Source organism: Pseudochaenichthys georgianus, chromosome 16, assembly GCF_902827115.2.
Source record: "Pseudochaenichthys georgianus chromosome 16, fPseGeo1.2, whole genome shotgun sequence".
Classification (NCBI taxonomy): domain Eukaryota; kingdom Metazoa; phylum Chordata; class Actinopteri; order Perciformes; family Channichthyidae; genus Pseudochaenichthys; species Pseudochaenichthys georgianus.
In genome coordinates, this window is record NC_047518.2 from 39288963 (window position 1) to 39304329 (window position 15367).

At 44.4% G+C, this 15367-nt stretch overlaps 1 protein-coding gene across 1 annotated transcript; it reads right to left on the reverse strand.

Moving 5' to 3' along the window:
- Positions 1 to 7950: 7950 nt before the first annotated feature.
- Positions 7951 to 9822, reverse strand: LOC139435412 (uncharacterized). Its single transcript, XM_071206075.1, has 2 exons — positions 9707 to 9822; positions 7951 to 8863 (listed from the first exon to the last, which is right to left on the reverse strand). Exons 1-2 carry the CDS (start codon positions 9820 to 9822, stop codon positions 7951 to 7953), a joined length of 1029 nt encoding a protein of 342 aa, XP_071062176.1.
- Between the last annotated feature and the right edge of the window lie 5545 nt (positions 9823 to 15367).

Sequence of the window (15367 nt, forward strand, 5' to 3'; positions counted from 1 at the left end):
AGCCTGATCTCCAATGATAATGGTATACTTGTCTCCCAGTGCATGCGATGTCTTGACCAGCCGTTTCATTTCTTCTTTCAGGACAGCAGGATCAGTTAGAGATGCTGGGATGAGAGGAAGATAGCCAATGATACTGGCCGGTCTGTGTTGGTGGAGGTCTGCACAGAAGGCAGAAAAGCCAGGCAGTCCTGCTTCTGCATCTGGAGGAGCATCCAGCAATTCTGAAGTTGTAACCATTCTTGCAAGATGCCACATAAGTAACAGGTCTTCAGCTGTGCCATCTGAGGAAGTATCCAGACTCTCTAGCTTCTCAATATGCTCAAGTGACCTGGACCTCTGCCTGTCTTTAGCTGAGACGTGTCACATGGGAGCAGGTAGGTCAGTAACATCTGAGAGAGTCTTCTTTCTGTCCGAGGTAGAAGTGGGGAGTCTGGCACCCTCCTGGACCCGCACAATCTTTTGGTTTTCAATTATGATTGCAGTGGTGGCATTCAAACTCCCACCCTCCAGTGTCTTCTTCTTCCAGTCCAGATTGTCCATAACAAACACATGGGGGATCTCGCTGTTTTTCATCATGGTCTCTGGGATGTAAACACCATCCGTTTCAACCTGCTGCATGACCTTCTAACGTTGTGCTGTTAGCTATTTTGTGTTCAACTTCTGATCATATCTGTTTATTTGTAGTTAATAACTAAGAAGAGAGTATGTGAAATAAATGTTTTGCCACCAGGAATTTTGTTTATTTCATGATCAAAATAGGATATTTTTCACAAAAACAAAGACATTGATTTGCACAAATAAAAGGACCGTGTCCTGTCAACTTGTCAACTTCCAGATAAATTTAACTCAGTTTGCCTTGTCCTATAACATAGAAAACCTTCAATTAAAGGGTTTTGCAAAGAAAGTGGCGGCCATTTTGAATTACGCTGCCTTTAGCTTTCCAGACTGTAAACTGAAAAATCTGTAAACATTGAATCAATTCAACTTAGCATCGGCAGCAAACCTTGTGTATATTAATGTAAACCCTTCGATATGTTATATAGAAATAATCTTTTAAGTATATTTACCCATTTTGAACACAGCAAACAATCCAGAGGACCACAAGTGCATTGCTTGAAATGGATTTTGCTTTGGAGAGACCAAAAAGGCACAGCGCCATCTAGTGACCTTATTGAGAACAGGCTTAACCAAGGCATTACCTGAAAGCTTATTTTCTGCTCTTTCAATAGGTTGGCTCAGTTTGTCTTTACCATGATCTGTCACAGAGATATTCAATCAGAAAGAGAATGATGGCATCTGATCCAGACAGAATTTGTGACTTTTTTTCATAAAGGGGTTGCATTGTTTGGACCCTCACTGTAGCTTTCCAGTAGCTAGTTGACCGGGTTGTCCACCCAGGTTGTGATCCTTGAAGGTCCTAGATATCATTTCTGGTGGACAACCTTTTACAACATTCCATGTCTGTAAAATGACTTTGCCCCCTGGGTAGTAGGAGAATGTTCGCAGGATAAGGCCCTTAGAGTCCAGTAGAGGGCGGAGCCTGTGATAGATATAACTTGTATAGTCATGGGGTGCACATCGCTTTATTGCCCTGGTTCTCAAAGGAGAAATAAACCGTACCTTTTGAGGGGTTCTTGACTTTATGAACGAGGGGGGGGGGGTGCGCTAGTGAGCATGCTCATGAACTGTTCGCCGGATCGCAGCGGGGTTACTGTGCACATAAAGCAGACCCTTCACGCGATAGCGAGGGGTAGAGCGAGGGGTAGCAGATACAACGGATACAAAAAATTAAACCTAAATGGCTCGTGAATTATACTTTTATACTAAATCTATGTGTGGGAAACCCTGCCATCTTACCAGTTGTGTCTGTGTCTCTCTCTCTCTCTCTCTCTCTCTCTCTCTCTCTCTCTCTCTCTCTCTCTCTCTCTCTCTCTCTCTCTCTCTCTCTCTCTCTCTCTCTCTCTCTCTCTCTCTCTCTCTCTGCGCAAATGCGCTTTTTTTCAAATGATCTGGTGCTCTTTTATTGGCGGGGGGTGCGCATGCGCACCGGCGCACCAGTTATGTGCAGCCCTGTGTATAGTGTATTAAACCCTGATACATTTAATGTGTTCACCTTTCTGACATGCTCTCAAAGCTTATTATACATGTAGGATCAGGGGATTACATCTGATACACAGAAGAACAGCAACAAAAAAAACGTGCAGTGGTTTCAGTGGAAATAATTTTCAGGAAACTTGAAACAAATTCGAGAAAAGAAGCCGCACATCCTTCAACATGTGGCTTCAGCAGAAACGAGAAGAGATAAGCACAAAGAAGATAAATTAAGCGAGTGTCTGACTTCTCCATATCAACTAATGCTGTGTGTGTGTGTGTGTGTGTGTGTGTGTGTGTGTGTGTGTGTGTGTGTGTGTGTGTGTGTGTGTGTGTGTGTGTGTGTGTGTGTGTGTGTGTGTGTGTGTGCGTGTGTGCGTGTGTGTCTGTGTGTGTGCGTGTGTGTGTGTGTGTGCAGAGAGTGTGCAGTGGTACCGCCAAACCCCCGACCCGTCTTGTAACACGGAGCCCGTTTCCTACACCATCAGGGCCGGTTCTAACCAATTTGCTGCCCATGGCGAGATTTTAGCCCCCTCCTGCCAGAAAATCGCTCAGTAGAAAAGATAAAAGTATCCAAGGAATACACAATAGAATATATAAAAAATAAATGAAAAATCTCTACAAAAGACTAATACACCACAAAAACAGAAACGTATTGACATTGACACAGAAATGTTTGAAAATGTAAAGTAAAATGCTTCAATCTGGTGCACTTTATGCACACATTACTAGAGACTATAGATCTAGGGCAGGGGTCGGCAACAGGCGGACCGCGGTCCGGATCCGGACCCAGATGCCGACCTATACGGACCCGGAGCTATAATCAATAAATTCCCGCTTTTTTAACGCTGATTTGGGTGACTTGTGTAATTCGTGGAGAACTGAAGAGTTTTTGTTTTGGGGGAGGGGAGTCCGTCCGTCAGTCCGACTGACGGACAACTTCTCACTTCAAAAAAGAAGAAGAAATCTAGACTGCAAAAATAATTAAACAAGCGAATACCTGTTTGTCCTGGCGAAAGACAGGTTCCTTGAACACAACACGAGCGTAACATGTCTTCACGTGGTATATGTCTCGTCTGAAAGGAGTGCTGACAGAGAGCACCGGAACGCCGCTCCAGCCCTTCAAATATTGCAGTACCCATAAGGAGCCGTACACATGCCGCAGTGTTTGCGTGGCTGTGTCTTTAGTTGTAAGCACAGTGGCGATCTGTTGTTATTAGCATCTGGTTAGCTAGCTATGCTAACGAATTTAAAGAGCTTTTCTACAACCAGGTGGAAGAGAGCTCTCTCCTGAGAGGCTCAAATAACCTCAGCTCAGTGAGGTTAAGGCACACCTTGATATGATCATTAGTTATTAATGAGACTAAATGAAAAACAGGTATAAAATACTTCAATCGGGAGAGACGTGATGTATGTAATACATGTTTATTATCCGTCACATTATATAAATGAAACATAATGATAGTTTATAACAAAAGAACGAAATGGCGTTTGGCGATTAGGCCCAGGTTTTGTAGGATATCATTCGGGAAGGGAAAGAACCGTTTCCGATGAACCCCCCCGGGTCTAGACACTGGTGATGGTGATAAGTGGTTAGGTCCGGTTGGAAGGGAGAAGGTTAAGCTTGGTCCTGAGTTCAATCAATCAATGTTTAGTCATATAGCCCAATATCACGAATGTTACATTTGTCTCAGTGGTCTTCACAGTGTGTACAGAATATCAGTATGACAATACGACACCCTCTGTCCTTAGACCCTCACATCGTACAAGGAAACACTTCCAAAGAAAACCCAGTTTAAAGGGAAAAATGGGAGAAACCTCAGGGAGAGCAACAGAGGAGGGATCCCTCTCCCAGGACGGACAGACGTGCAATAGATGCCGTGTGTAAATTGAAAAGATAATACATTTGCAACATAGGTAGTCCAAATGTTTGGAAATGCATGTGTGTGCATGCATGGAGTTGAAAGCAGGAGGCGAAGGGGTGGAGGAGGGTTGCGCGTTGACACCTGGAAGACAGCTGATAGGAAAGGGGAGAGCAAATATAGAGGGATTAACAGGTGCGATAATTAGGCTTGTGAATGGAGGGAAGTGATAGGTTGGCTAAGGAGTGGCGCTCTCTCTCATCTAGTGAAAGGAGCGAGTATTGCCATGACGTGCAATACGGAGTGATGGGTCTTCCTGTCTGAACTTGCGCTGAGCTTCATTTCAATCAGGAGAGACGTGATGTATGTAATACATGTTTATTATCCGTCACATTATATAAATGAAACATAATGATAGTTTATAACAAAAGAACGAAATGGCGTTTGGCGATTAGGCCCAGGTTTTGTAGGATATCATTCGGGAAGGGAAAGAACCGTTTCCGATGAACCCCCAAAAGAAGTGAAGTATGAAGTACTGAACGTGAAGAATTCTTACTTGTGGGATGCGGTGGAAATCTATGGATGAAATGAGGTTAATACGTGTGGGGATTTAGACGTACTGATGCCTCGGGCATCCTTCCTGGACGTACAGGGCTTCCTGGACGTACGGGGCATCCCGGACATACGGGGTTTCCCGTTGTGCAGGAATATCATTCAGGAAGGGAGAACCGATCCGATGAATCCCCAAAATAATGAAATATATATAATTGAGATGTACTGGGTTACTTACCTTATGAGGTAGCTGCGGTGGTTTATGGATATAATTAGAGAATTATACGAATTTGCTATCGGGATGTTATCGGGAATTTTTTTTTTTTTTATACTTATTTGACAGGGACAGTGCACATTAATTGACATTTCTGTAAATGCGCCAGAGTTAGCCAACAGGCTATTTTTCATCTGTAGTCCCTGGACAGATGTTAAAAGTCATCCTAAAACAAAAATTCACTTCAAATAACAGGTAAATACAATCAGTAAAACAACATTCAACAGAGATACTTATATTATGATAAAAGCATATATAAAAACATAAAAACTAAACTAAAATACAAATTCAACAAAGCAGACAGATACAGGTCAAGGCATATAAACAGAGCGTTGTCATGTACAGAGCCTGGGACCCTTCCGGTCAAACATGAAAAGTAAAAGCCCTTCCGGCCAAACGTGAAATAAAAATGCGTGGATGTCACGTCCTGGCTCACAAGCCTGAGACCCTTCCGGTCAAACATGAAAAGTAAAAGCCCTTCCGGCCAAACGTGAAATAAAAATGCGTGGATGTCACATCCTGGCTCACAAGCCTGAGACCCTTCCGGTCAAACATGAAAATAAAAATGCGTGGATGTCACGTCCTGGCTCACTCGAGCCGGAGACCCTTCGGTCAGAACACGTGGAACATGACTTGAATAACCATGTAACACGACAGGACCTGTAGTGTAAATGTGCCTGTGATCTTAGATTGATGATGCGATAGAATCCAGATATAAAACATGACAATGATATGTGAGCTGATATGCTAATGACACCACCACCAGTTATATGCGTGATTACCAACGTTTTTATTTAATTTTAATTTTTTATATAGGCATTTTGTATCTATTTATTTATTAATAAAAATAAAAAATAAAATAAGAATGAGTTTGAGCCCTAAGGGAAGATAGTTCTAAGAGCACGGGATCTGGGTGAGTAGATGAGACGCTGCTAAGCGAGTGATATTAAGGGAGTGGAGGGGTGAATGATCAGAAGAATCTCCCGCCATGTGGTTTCTGAAGCAGGGCGGGGATCTTAGGCCGGCTGCGCCTGGGACATACGGACCTCGGATGAGCATCGTTGCAGGCGTGGAAAGGGTGACTGGGAGGGCGGAAGCCAGGGAATGAGGGGAGGCTACACTGTGAGGGAATGTAGGGGCTTGGACTGGCATTAACCCCGGCGGCGCCATGGCCGGAAGCGCAGCCCTGTGAGTTGATGAAGTGGAGGCTCTGGCTGCTGCCCTTTCCATAGACTGAAGGCGAGCGTCGATTTGTTGCATGGATTTGGCCAGGGATTGCAGGGTGTTGGCCAAGCTGGTATCTATGAGCCCAGGCTGGTTTAAGGTGCTTCCGGGCTGGTCAGCGATGGTGCGAGCCTGGGAGGAAGTTGACTTTTTGGACGGATGAGCTACTGGGGGGGGCGACTTCCTTGTCCTCTTACGGCCCCACACACGGCGGCGTGCGTTGCCGCTTCAACGCTTCTACCCATTCACTTTGAATGGGGTGACGTCACGATTCGCCGAACTGCATTGTGGGAGCAAAGCGTAGCTTCTCTCGAGGTGCTCGCTGCAAAAGTAGAGCAATGTTCTACTTTTGCCGCCTCGACGGAGGCGTCAGCCAATCAAATCCCTCGTATGTAAATCTGACAGTGCAAGAGCTAGCCAATCAAACCGCTTGTTGGGAGTCAGACCGCAGTAATTTCCCATGTCCAAAAATGGAAGACAAAATTATCGTGGCGGTAGGGAATCACCCGGTACTCTATGACCAGTCCCTCTTTACCTACAGGGATACAAACCGGAGGAGCCAGGCATGGAGGGAGGTGGCAGAGACAGTGGGGGAAACTGGTAGGTTTTCGCCTGTTTGGGGAGTTTATATCCAGTGTACTTCGTTTGAATGGACAGCTAGCAAGCATAGACAGTATATTTAGCCAGCATGGATGTAGCATGAATGTTGCATAAAATAGCACCATAGACATTAATGTCTACATGTTCATAATATAAAGTGTGACATGTAAAACCTTTTATGCAATTAACAGTGATAAAGGGATTTGGTTTTCATTAATGGAGGAACAATTTAGTAAATTCTTCAAGTAATTAACATTATTATTTCATTTCATTAGAGGAAGTATGCAGGACAAAATGGAAGTCACTGAGGGACAGATTCAGGAAGGAGAAAGCCAAGGAGAAAGAGGCAAAGAGAAGCGGTGCAGGGTCGTCCGGGGGATATAAGCCCTGGCGTTTCACGGCAGTGATGGGGTTTTTAACCCCATTTATCATTGACCGTGAGACGTCCAGCAATGTCCCCCGGCAAACCCTGCCTCCATCCAACCTGGTGCCAGAGGCAGAAAGCCAGCCAGAAAGCCTGCCAAGTGTCAGCCAGCCGGCCGACAGTCAACAAGCCGAGGCAAGGGAGACAGGACAGGAAGAGGTGATTGTTGAGGACCGGGACCGGGGAAAGAGGAGAAGGGGAAGGGAGATGTCTTCCTTCGAGAAAGGCTTGATGTCAGCCATCAGTCCTCTGTTTGTGCCACCACCTCAACCTCATCCTCCACCACCCCCACCAGTAGTGGTGGAGGATGAGGATGAGTTATTTTTCAGGAGCCTCTTACCTGCCATGCGAAGGCTGTCTATTGCAAAGAGGACAAGAGTCCGATTTCAAATATACACGTACATTTTTGAGGCAGAGCAGGAGATGGAAAATAACTGATTTTTGCAATTCACACACATACTACACCACACTTTTTTACACTTATCCAATCATCACACACTTACACAAATAAAAGTTATTTAAAAAGTATGTTATGACTGTACTGTGTCTTCACTTGTTCATGTGGTTTGTCAGTTGCAACATACCAGAAGCTTCATGTATGTCGATATATAACGACCAAGGGTCCCTTGAAAAGCGCTATATAAATATCATTTATTATTATTATTATTATAATGTGCTGTCTTCTGTACAATTGTCCATTTGAAAACCTATTGAAATCACGAGTGGTTTATCAGTAAAAAACAGGGCTGAAGGAAAAAGGTTGTTAGCAATATCATAATATCAATTCAAGAAACATGTTTATAAGGAATGTTTTATTTTGAAATGGCTCATTTGGAATATTTGCTTTTTAAAGAAAATATGGGTAGCTCTTAAAAGAGCTTTTGGTTTGGAGGCTCTTAAAAGAGCCGTGGTGAGTGGTGACCCTACACCACATTATGCTGCCATGGCACTGCACCCTCCTCATTGAAATAGGAGCAGAAGTTCTCCCGCAGTTGGAGCGATCTGCGTGTGGCGTTGTTGGAGCCCATCCTCGGTGCATCACACAGGGTTGGAGTATCTGGAGCTTCATCCATGGACTCCTCGACAGGTGTGCGTGATTTCCTTCCTATCGTCTTCCTGCGGAGGAAGTTGTGCAGCACACAGGTGGCCTTCACACACAACTCTGTTACCTCTGGGCTGGTGGTGATGACACGCCGGAACATTCTCCACCGAGATGAGAGGATGCCAAACGCACATTCAACCACCAACCTGGCCCGGCTGAGGCGGTAATTGTACATCCTCCTCTCGCGTGTGATCTGGCGTCCAGGGAACGGACGCAGCAGGTTGTCCAGCAGCGGAAAAGCCTCATCTCCAACGAAGACATGGGGGAGAAGGCCGAGCCGCTCTGCTCCTGGGATGACGGTGTCAGGTGGTAGCTGCAGACTGCCATCTCTGAGGCTCTCTCCAAAAGCGGAATTCCTCAGGCTCCCACTGTCGCTGCTCCTTCCAAATCCTCCGACATCCACTATCCTGAAGAGGTACTGGGCATCCACGACAGCCAGCAGTACCAAGGAGTGGCTGGACTTATAGTTGAAGTAGAGGGACCCAGAATTTGCCGGAGCCTGGATCACCACGTGCTTCCCATCAATGGCACCAACGCAATTTGGAAAGTTCCAGCGCTCCTGAAACTCAGCAGCGATGGCTCTCCAGTCCTCCGCCTGTGGTACCGGCATGGTCTCCTCAACCAGCGCGGTCCAGATGGCACCCGCAACCTCCCTGACGATGACAGCCACTGTTATATGACCAACCCTATAGCTGAATGCTATTGTCCTGTATGAGTCACCGGTTGCCAGGTACCTGAGAAAAAAGTAATATACATGATTTAAAAAATAAAACAATTTCAGACCCCACACACACACACCACAAACACGCACACAGACCACACACAGATCACACACAGACCCCACACAGATCACACACACCCCTAAAACACGCACCCACAAACAGACCCCACACACACACACACACACACACACACCCACCCCTAAAACACGCACCCACACAGACCCCACACACGCACACAGACCCCACAAACACACCCACACAGATCACACACAGACCCCACACACACACACCCCTAAAACACGCACCCACACAGATCACACACAGATCACACACACCCCTAAAACACGCACCCACACAGATCACACACACACACACACACCCACACCCACCCCTAAAACACACCCACACAGACCCCACACACGCACACAGTCCCCACAAACACACCCACACAGATCCCACACACACACACCCCTAAAACACGCACCCACAAACACACCCACACAGACCCCACACACACACCTAAAACACGCACACACACAGACCCCACACACACCCACACACACACACACACACACACACACACACACACACACACACACACACACACACACACACACACACACACACACACACACACACACACACACACACACACACACACACACACACACACACACACACACACACACACACACACACACACACACACAGGGGAGCAATACTGTGTTAACCTAGCTATCTTAATTAATGTTATCCATCTGAAATAAATCACATACTTCATTCGTCAATGGCATGCACTCTCTCTCTCTTTCTATACAGAGTCAGATTAAAGAAGTAGAAATACACTAAACATACCGTAGGCAGATGGCGAGTCGCTCGGCGGGTCCGATTGACAAACGCATGTTGGTGTCTGTCTTTGTTATCAGGGGACCCACTTTGCCGAACAACTCGTCGAAATGGCCTTTGCTCATCCTGAAGTACTGGTAAAACAGTTCGTCATCCAGACGGAGCTCTTGGACCAGAACGTGGTATTCTCCCCGTTGCAGATGTTTTCGGAGTATCGGATGTACCCAACAGCGACGCACACGTCGCCTCCCGAGATACAATGCATATACCAATGCTACCCTTGCTACCAAACCGGCATCCATTTTGGCTAGAGTGGATAGAAGAACCGGGCTTTTTTGCTTTGTATATCCGGGGCGGGACATTCATGTGATTGGTTGTTGGTCGCGTTGTTCGTAAAAAATCCCCAAGCTGCAGACACGCCCACCGCCAAGCGGTAACGCACGCCGCCGCCGTTACCCCCGCGGCCTCGGCCGCGCCGCGATCTGTCGGAGGGGCCGGCTGGAGCTGCTGGCGTGAGCTGGGGGACGGCGCCTGCTACTTGGTCTGAGAGCTCGCGAAGCTGGGAGAGAGTACCTGGGGCTGGGGAAATGCCCTTCTGCTGCAGTTGAAGAGTGAGGAGATCTGCCTCTGCTGAATGAGAGCTGCTGCGGGAACCCGCTCGGGCGCCGGTAGTTTGAGGAGGGGGAAGTTGCCTCGAGCGGAGCGTCAGGGCTGGGATTGAGATCCTCCTGGAAGAGTTCGTCCTCGGAATCGTCCGAATTGGACATCTTTGAGGTTAGTTTTGTCGTACGTGGAGGTTTGTTTGCACTACAGTTGCGCGTTGACACCTGAAAGACAGCTGGTAGAAAAGGGGAGAGCATATATAGAGGGATTAACAGGTGCGATAATTAGGCTTGTGAATGGAGGGAAGTGATAGGTTGGCTAAGGAGTGGCGCTCTCTCTCATCTAGTGAAAGGAGCAAGTATTGCCATGACGTGCAATATGGAGTGATGGGTCTTCCTGTCTGAACTTGCGCTGAGCTTCATTATATGACAGTAACAAAAAAGTTGTTAAAAATAAAGAATATAGTTTAAAAGGGGAGTGCTTTGTAAAATATCCAAAAACAAAAATATGCTTACAGTTCTGTTTCATATGGGTGTTGAGAGATGTATCCATAGATCTCTTCATTTTGCTCTCAAAGTGCACCAGATTGATGCTTTTAACTTCAATATTTAAAAAAAAAAAATCTTCCCGGGAAGCATGCCCCTGGACCCCCCTAGAGGAGGTTAGGTCCCCCCCACTTAAATCATGTTCACATGGATAGGATACTAAACACATTTGCACTCATCTTGTGTCCATATATTTCTGTTTTGGTGGTCACGCCACACCGTGCACATGCATGCATACGTGAGTCATGGTGAGATATCTGGATTAAGAGGTTGCTTTTTCTTTGCACAGCATGAAAGAAAGGCCAAATGAATGGGCTGTGATTTTAGTTTTTTTAAGCAGAGGTTGAGTTCAATAATTTGTACGACCCTAGGAGGATGTTGTAAAAATTGAAAGGAAAAAGGTTCCCCACCCCTAAAATAATCTAAGATTAAGCACTTTTAAGATGCACATATTTTCAAAAGCTATTTTATTTATTTTCTCTATTTTATTTGTAAATGCAGCCCGAGAGGAACATTACACATATCCACAGTATTTACTGTAGCCTATAGTTCAATGTTAATTGACAATACATATTGTTGTTTTTGAATTGTACTTTCTTTATTTGATTGGCAGTCAGTTGTTGATTACATGCAGACGTTGATAAAGCTACAGCTACTTCAATATCACACTAATTCATAAAGCAAGTTAGACATTTTGATGTTCCGGACCTTTGCATGGGGAGATTTTCTCTAACTGGACCTTGTTGAATTTTAGTTGAAGACCCCTGATCTAGAACTCTAAACACCCATATGAAAAAGATCGGTTTACATTTGAATAACCAAATATGTGAACATAACCAATAACATACCACAGCCAAAAACAAATAAATGTAACTTATTTTATTTGTGTTGTTCATGTATATCTTATTTTACCTAGTTAACATTTATTTATGCATATTTTTTTAACTCTCAAGTTTTAAACGATATTTTTGGTTTACTGTCCTATATTATACATTGAAATGATTTCAAACCTTGGAAATATTTGTTTACATAAATTGCATTTATCTCTCTTGCTCGCTCCCACGCCCACTTTAGCTGTGAGCTGCGGACGCCTGATAAGCCAACACTCCCCACTTTCATCACTTACAGCGCCCATCGTACAGGGCAAATGAAAAGTGTAACCGGGGTGAAAAGGGTGTTACCTTGACTTAATTATGAATGTTTTTACATCAAGGCCGAAAATTAGGATGAGCGCAAACAGTCAAAAATGTTTTTGTTCCCCTCCCAGAGCTGCCAGCGCAGCGCCCCCCCCCCCCAGATCTGGCGCCCTAGGCGACCGCCTATGTCGCCTATGCCAAAAACCGGCCCTGACACCGCTAAATGTATGTCTGCATAAAGCTGAGTTATGATCGGTCATAATAACACAGAATTTGGTGATGATTAAATAGTTACCGTGAGATTTACTCTCATACTTTTGGCATACTCACGCAGCCCTACAACTGAATTGAGATTTCCACACAAATGTTCTTTAGCAAGTGTGCAGAGCAGTGTTGATTTAAAAAAGCAATTTGAAGGTTGGATATTTGTAAACCTTGTTTTGTGTATCTATTAATAATTTAAGATGTAAATGAATTCCAGTTTATTTGTAGTACTTTCTATTTTTATTGTGACATTTGGTGGCATCAATGTGTGCATTTGATACAGATAATGGAGCAGTTGCTTTAGGGCCACAGTGTAGGCCTATATCCCTTAAGGTCAAATAATGAGATCCTCGACCTACGCCCCCCTCTCGCACAGAGCCCCCCCCCACATATCAAATCCCAATTTAACCCCTGGTTACATGTAGGAAAAATTAGATCTATATTTTGTCCTTCGACTGATTACACACAAACCCTTAACAATGGGGTTAAATAAACTAATGTTAGACACTTTAGTGGCCTAAAATTGGATTTCTATGCTATATCAATACCTTTAAAAAGAAATTCCTTTGTCTTCCAAGCACACAACTGACAATAAGCTGTAAACACTTCATTTACAGGACAAGAGCCAGATTTTTGAGAATGTTTAAGAGATGGTCATGTATGCCCTGATAAAAAGATATAGATAGATATAGTTTGAAGCTACTCAGCACCACCAAGTGGCTGAAAGACAACAAGTATCAAATGCTCAGACAAAATGTATGTTTATATTCCTTCCTCCTTCTATTCTTCTTTTTGCACAGAGATTCCAGATGGAGTCGTCCGGATTCAGCATGCTTGACGGCATGGACGAGTTGTATGAAAATGACAATTCCTCTGATGAGGATTGTTGTAATGGTGATGTGTGTGACCTGACTGAGGGCATGCACTTTGAGTCGGTGTTCATACCAGTTCTGTACTCCGTGGCCTTCGCTGTGGGAGTCCTGGGGAACGGGGTGCTGCTGGGGGTTCTGGCTCGGAGCAGGGGGAGGTGGAGTGTGACGGACACCTTCATCCGTGGCCGACATCCTGCTGCTGCTGCCGCTGCCGCTGTGGGCCGCACAGTCCGCTCAGGAGGAAGGGTGGACGTTTGGAACTCCGCTCTGCAAGATCACTGGAGCTGTTTTTACGGTAAGACTGCATTAAAGGTCACCTATTATGCAAATATCATTATCACCTGAATCTCCTCCTAGAGCACTATTGTGTTCTTTGTAACCAAATCTCTCTCAGAGGGGCGTGGGGAGGGGCTCCTTATTTTCATCTGAAGTAACAGACAGAGAATCAGCACTTTTGAAACAGGGATGAAACAGAGGGGATTATGGGTAATGCTGCAATGATCTGTTTGGTGTTTGGAGCCATACACTTCAGAGACATGTTCTGGATATATCTGAGAGCTGTAATAAAGTAATGAAAAACAGTAAAATAGGGGACCTTTAAAGAGGCCCTATGCTGCTTCTATGAAGGTTTCTGTGCATGTAAATCAGGGGTGTCAAACTCAAGGCCCGTGGGTCAAATCCGGCCCGCAAGAGCTTGCAAAGAATAACATACGTTTATTATACGGTTACATGCCCCTTTACAAATGCACGTTGCCCATAAATATATGCTCACGGCTGCATTTCCCCCTTTAGATACGATTTCAGGATCGGGGGCTAATCGCCAAAAGCGTAACATTTATCATATGACATATGTCAATAAATGTTCTTTAAACAAAAGCAAGTCTCTCCTGAATGAACTGATATAACAGCATTGCAACATTCATTTCCCCCCCGCCACTTTACAGAGTCATTCCCCTCATCACAGACGGCTGTATGTTTCATTCATCACTCAACGATCACAGTGGATTTAAAAGTATAATCTACACAAAAAATGTAAGTGGTTTTCTTTTACGAGTATGTGTTTTTCAGCGTGTTTCAGGAAATTGAGTCTCAACGTGCTCCGTCTACATTAGGTAAACAAATGTTTTTAGTGAGAACATGCTAGATCAACACATATAGCCTATTGTTTTAAATACCTATACATTGTTATACAGTTTGGTTGGTGGATTAAAAGGGGTATATCACAGCAAGTGTTTTCCTGTTAAATCCTAATAAATGCTTTATTTAGACTTTATGAAGTCTTGTTGATGCCAACAATTTGTTTTTGATTTTTAAAATGTTTACTGTAGGTTTTCTAAATTGTGATGTTGTTATTTGGTACTTAACAATGACGCCCTGTACAGAGACGTAAGTATTGAGGTTATAAAATTAAAACTCAGTACTGTATAAATCCCATTGAACTCAAACGGGAGATAAGGAAGAGGTTGCAGCATGAAACTTGTATACTATTAAACCCTGATACATTTAATGTGTTCACCTTTCTGACATGCTCTCAAAGCTTATCATACATTTGGGATCAGGGGATTACATCTGATACACAGAAGAACAGCAAAAGAAACGTTCAACCCACATGCAGCGGTTTCTGTGGAAATTATTTTCAGGAAACTTGAAACAAATTCGGCACATGTGGCCTCAGCAGAAACGAGAAGAGGTAAGCACAAGGAAGAGAAATGGAGCGAGTGTGTCAGTCTTCTTCATATCAACTAATGTTCACAAGATTACTCAAAAAACCGCAACATGATACCACTTCTATCGCTCACTTCGTATTCATGAAGGCACACTGCAGCCTATTGGAGGTGTTAGTGTGAGAAGAGTTCATCCACAACCAGTTTGTATATCGTGTAAACACTCCAGAAGCAGCAGCTGGTTCAGTCACTGTTGCAGAAAACAAACTGAGAGACAGGTTTTTAAACTCTTCCTGTCAGAGCTTGGCTTCACACCCGTTCAGACACATTGTGTCGTCAACATGCATTAGACTTTAATCACCTAGTTACCTTTGTACTTTTAAGGATCAGTGCCTTATTTTTTGGATGGAAGTCAACTCTCTTTCTGCGGGACAGTTTAACAAAGTGTGTACTGAAAACCGGTTTGTTACTCTTTAAAGAAAAGGGCCTCTTGTCTCTTTATTGTTGTGCTGAGAAGCTCTCGCTGACACAGGAAGTAGCATTTCAAACCGATGCAATACTCAGGACTATAACTATAACAAGAAAT

Bases quoted from the DNA above. Each gene is read 5' to 3' on its own strand.
- LOC139435412 (XM_071206075.1), bottom strand. From the start codon at position 9,822: ATGAGCAAAGGCCATTTCGACGAGTTGTTCGGCAAAGTGGGTCCCCTG. The intron at 8,864-9,706 runs GTATGTTTAGTG...CTTTTTTCTCAG, and splicing joins CGACTCGCCATCTGCCTACG to GTACCTGGCAACCGGTGACT.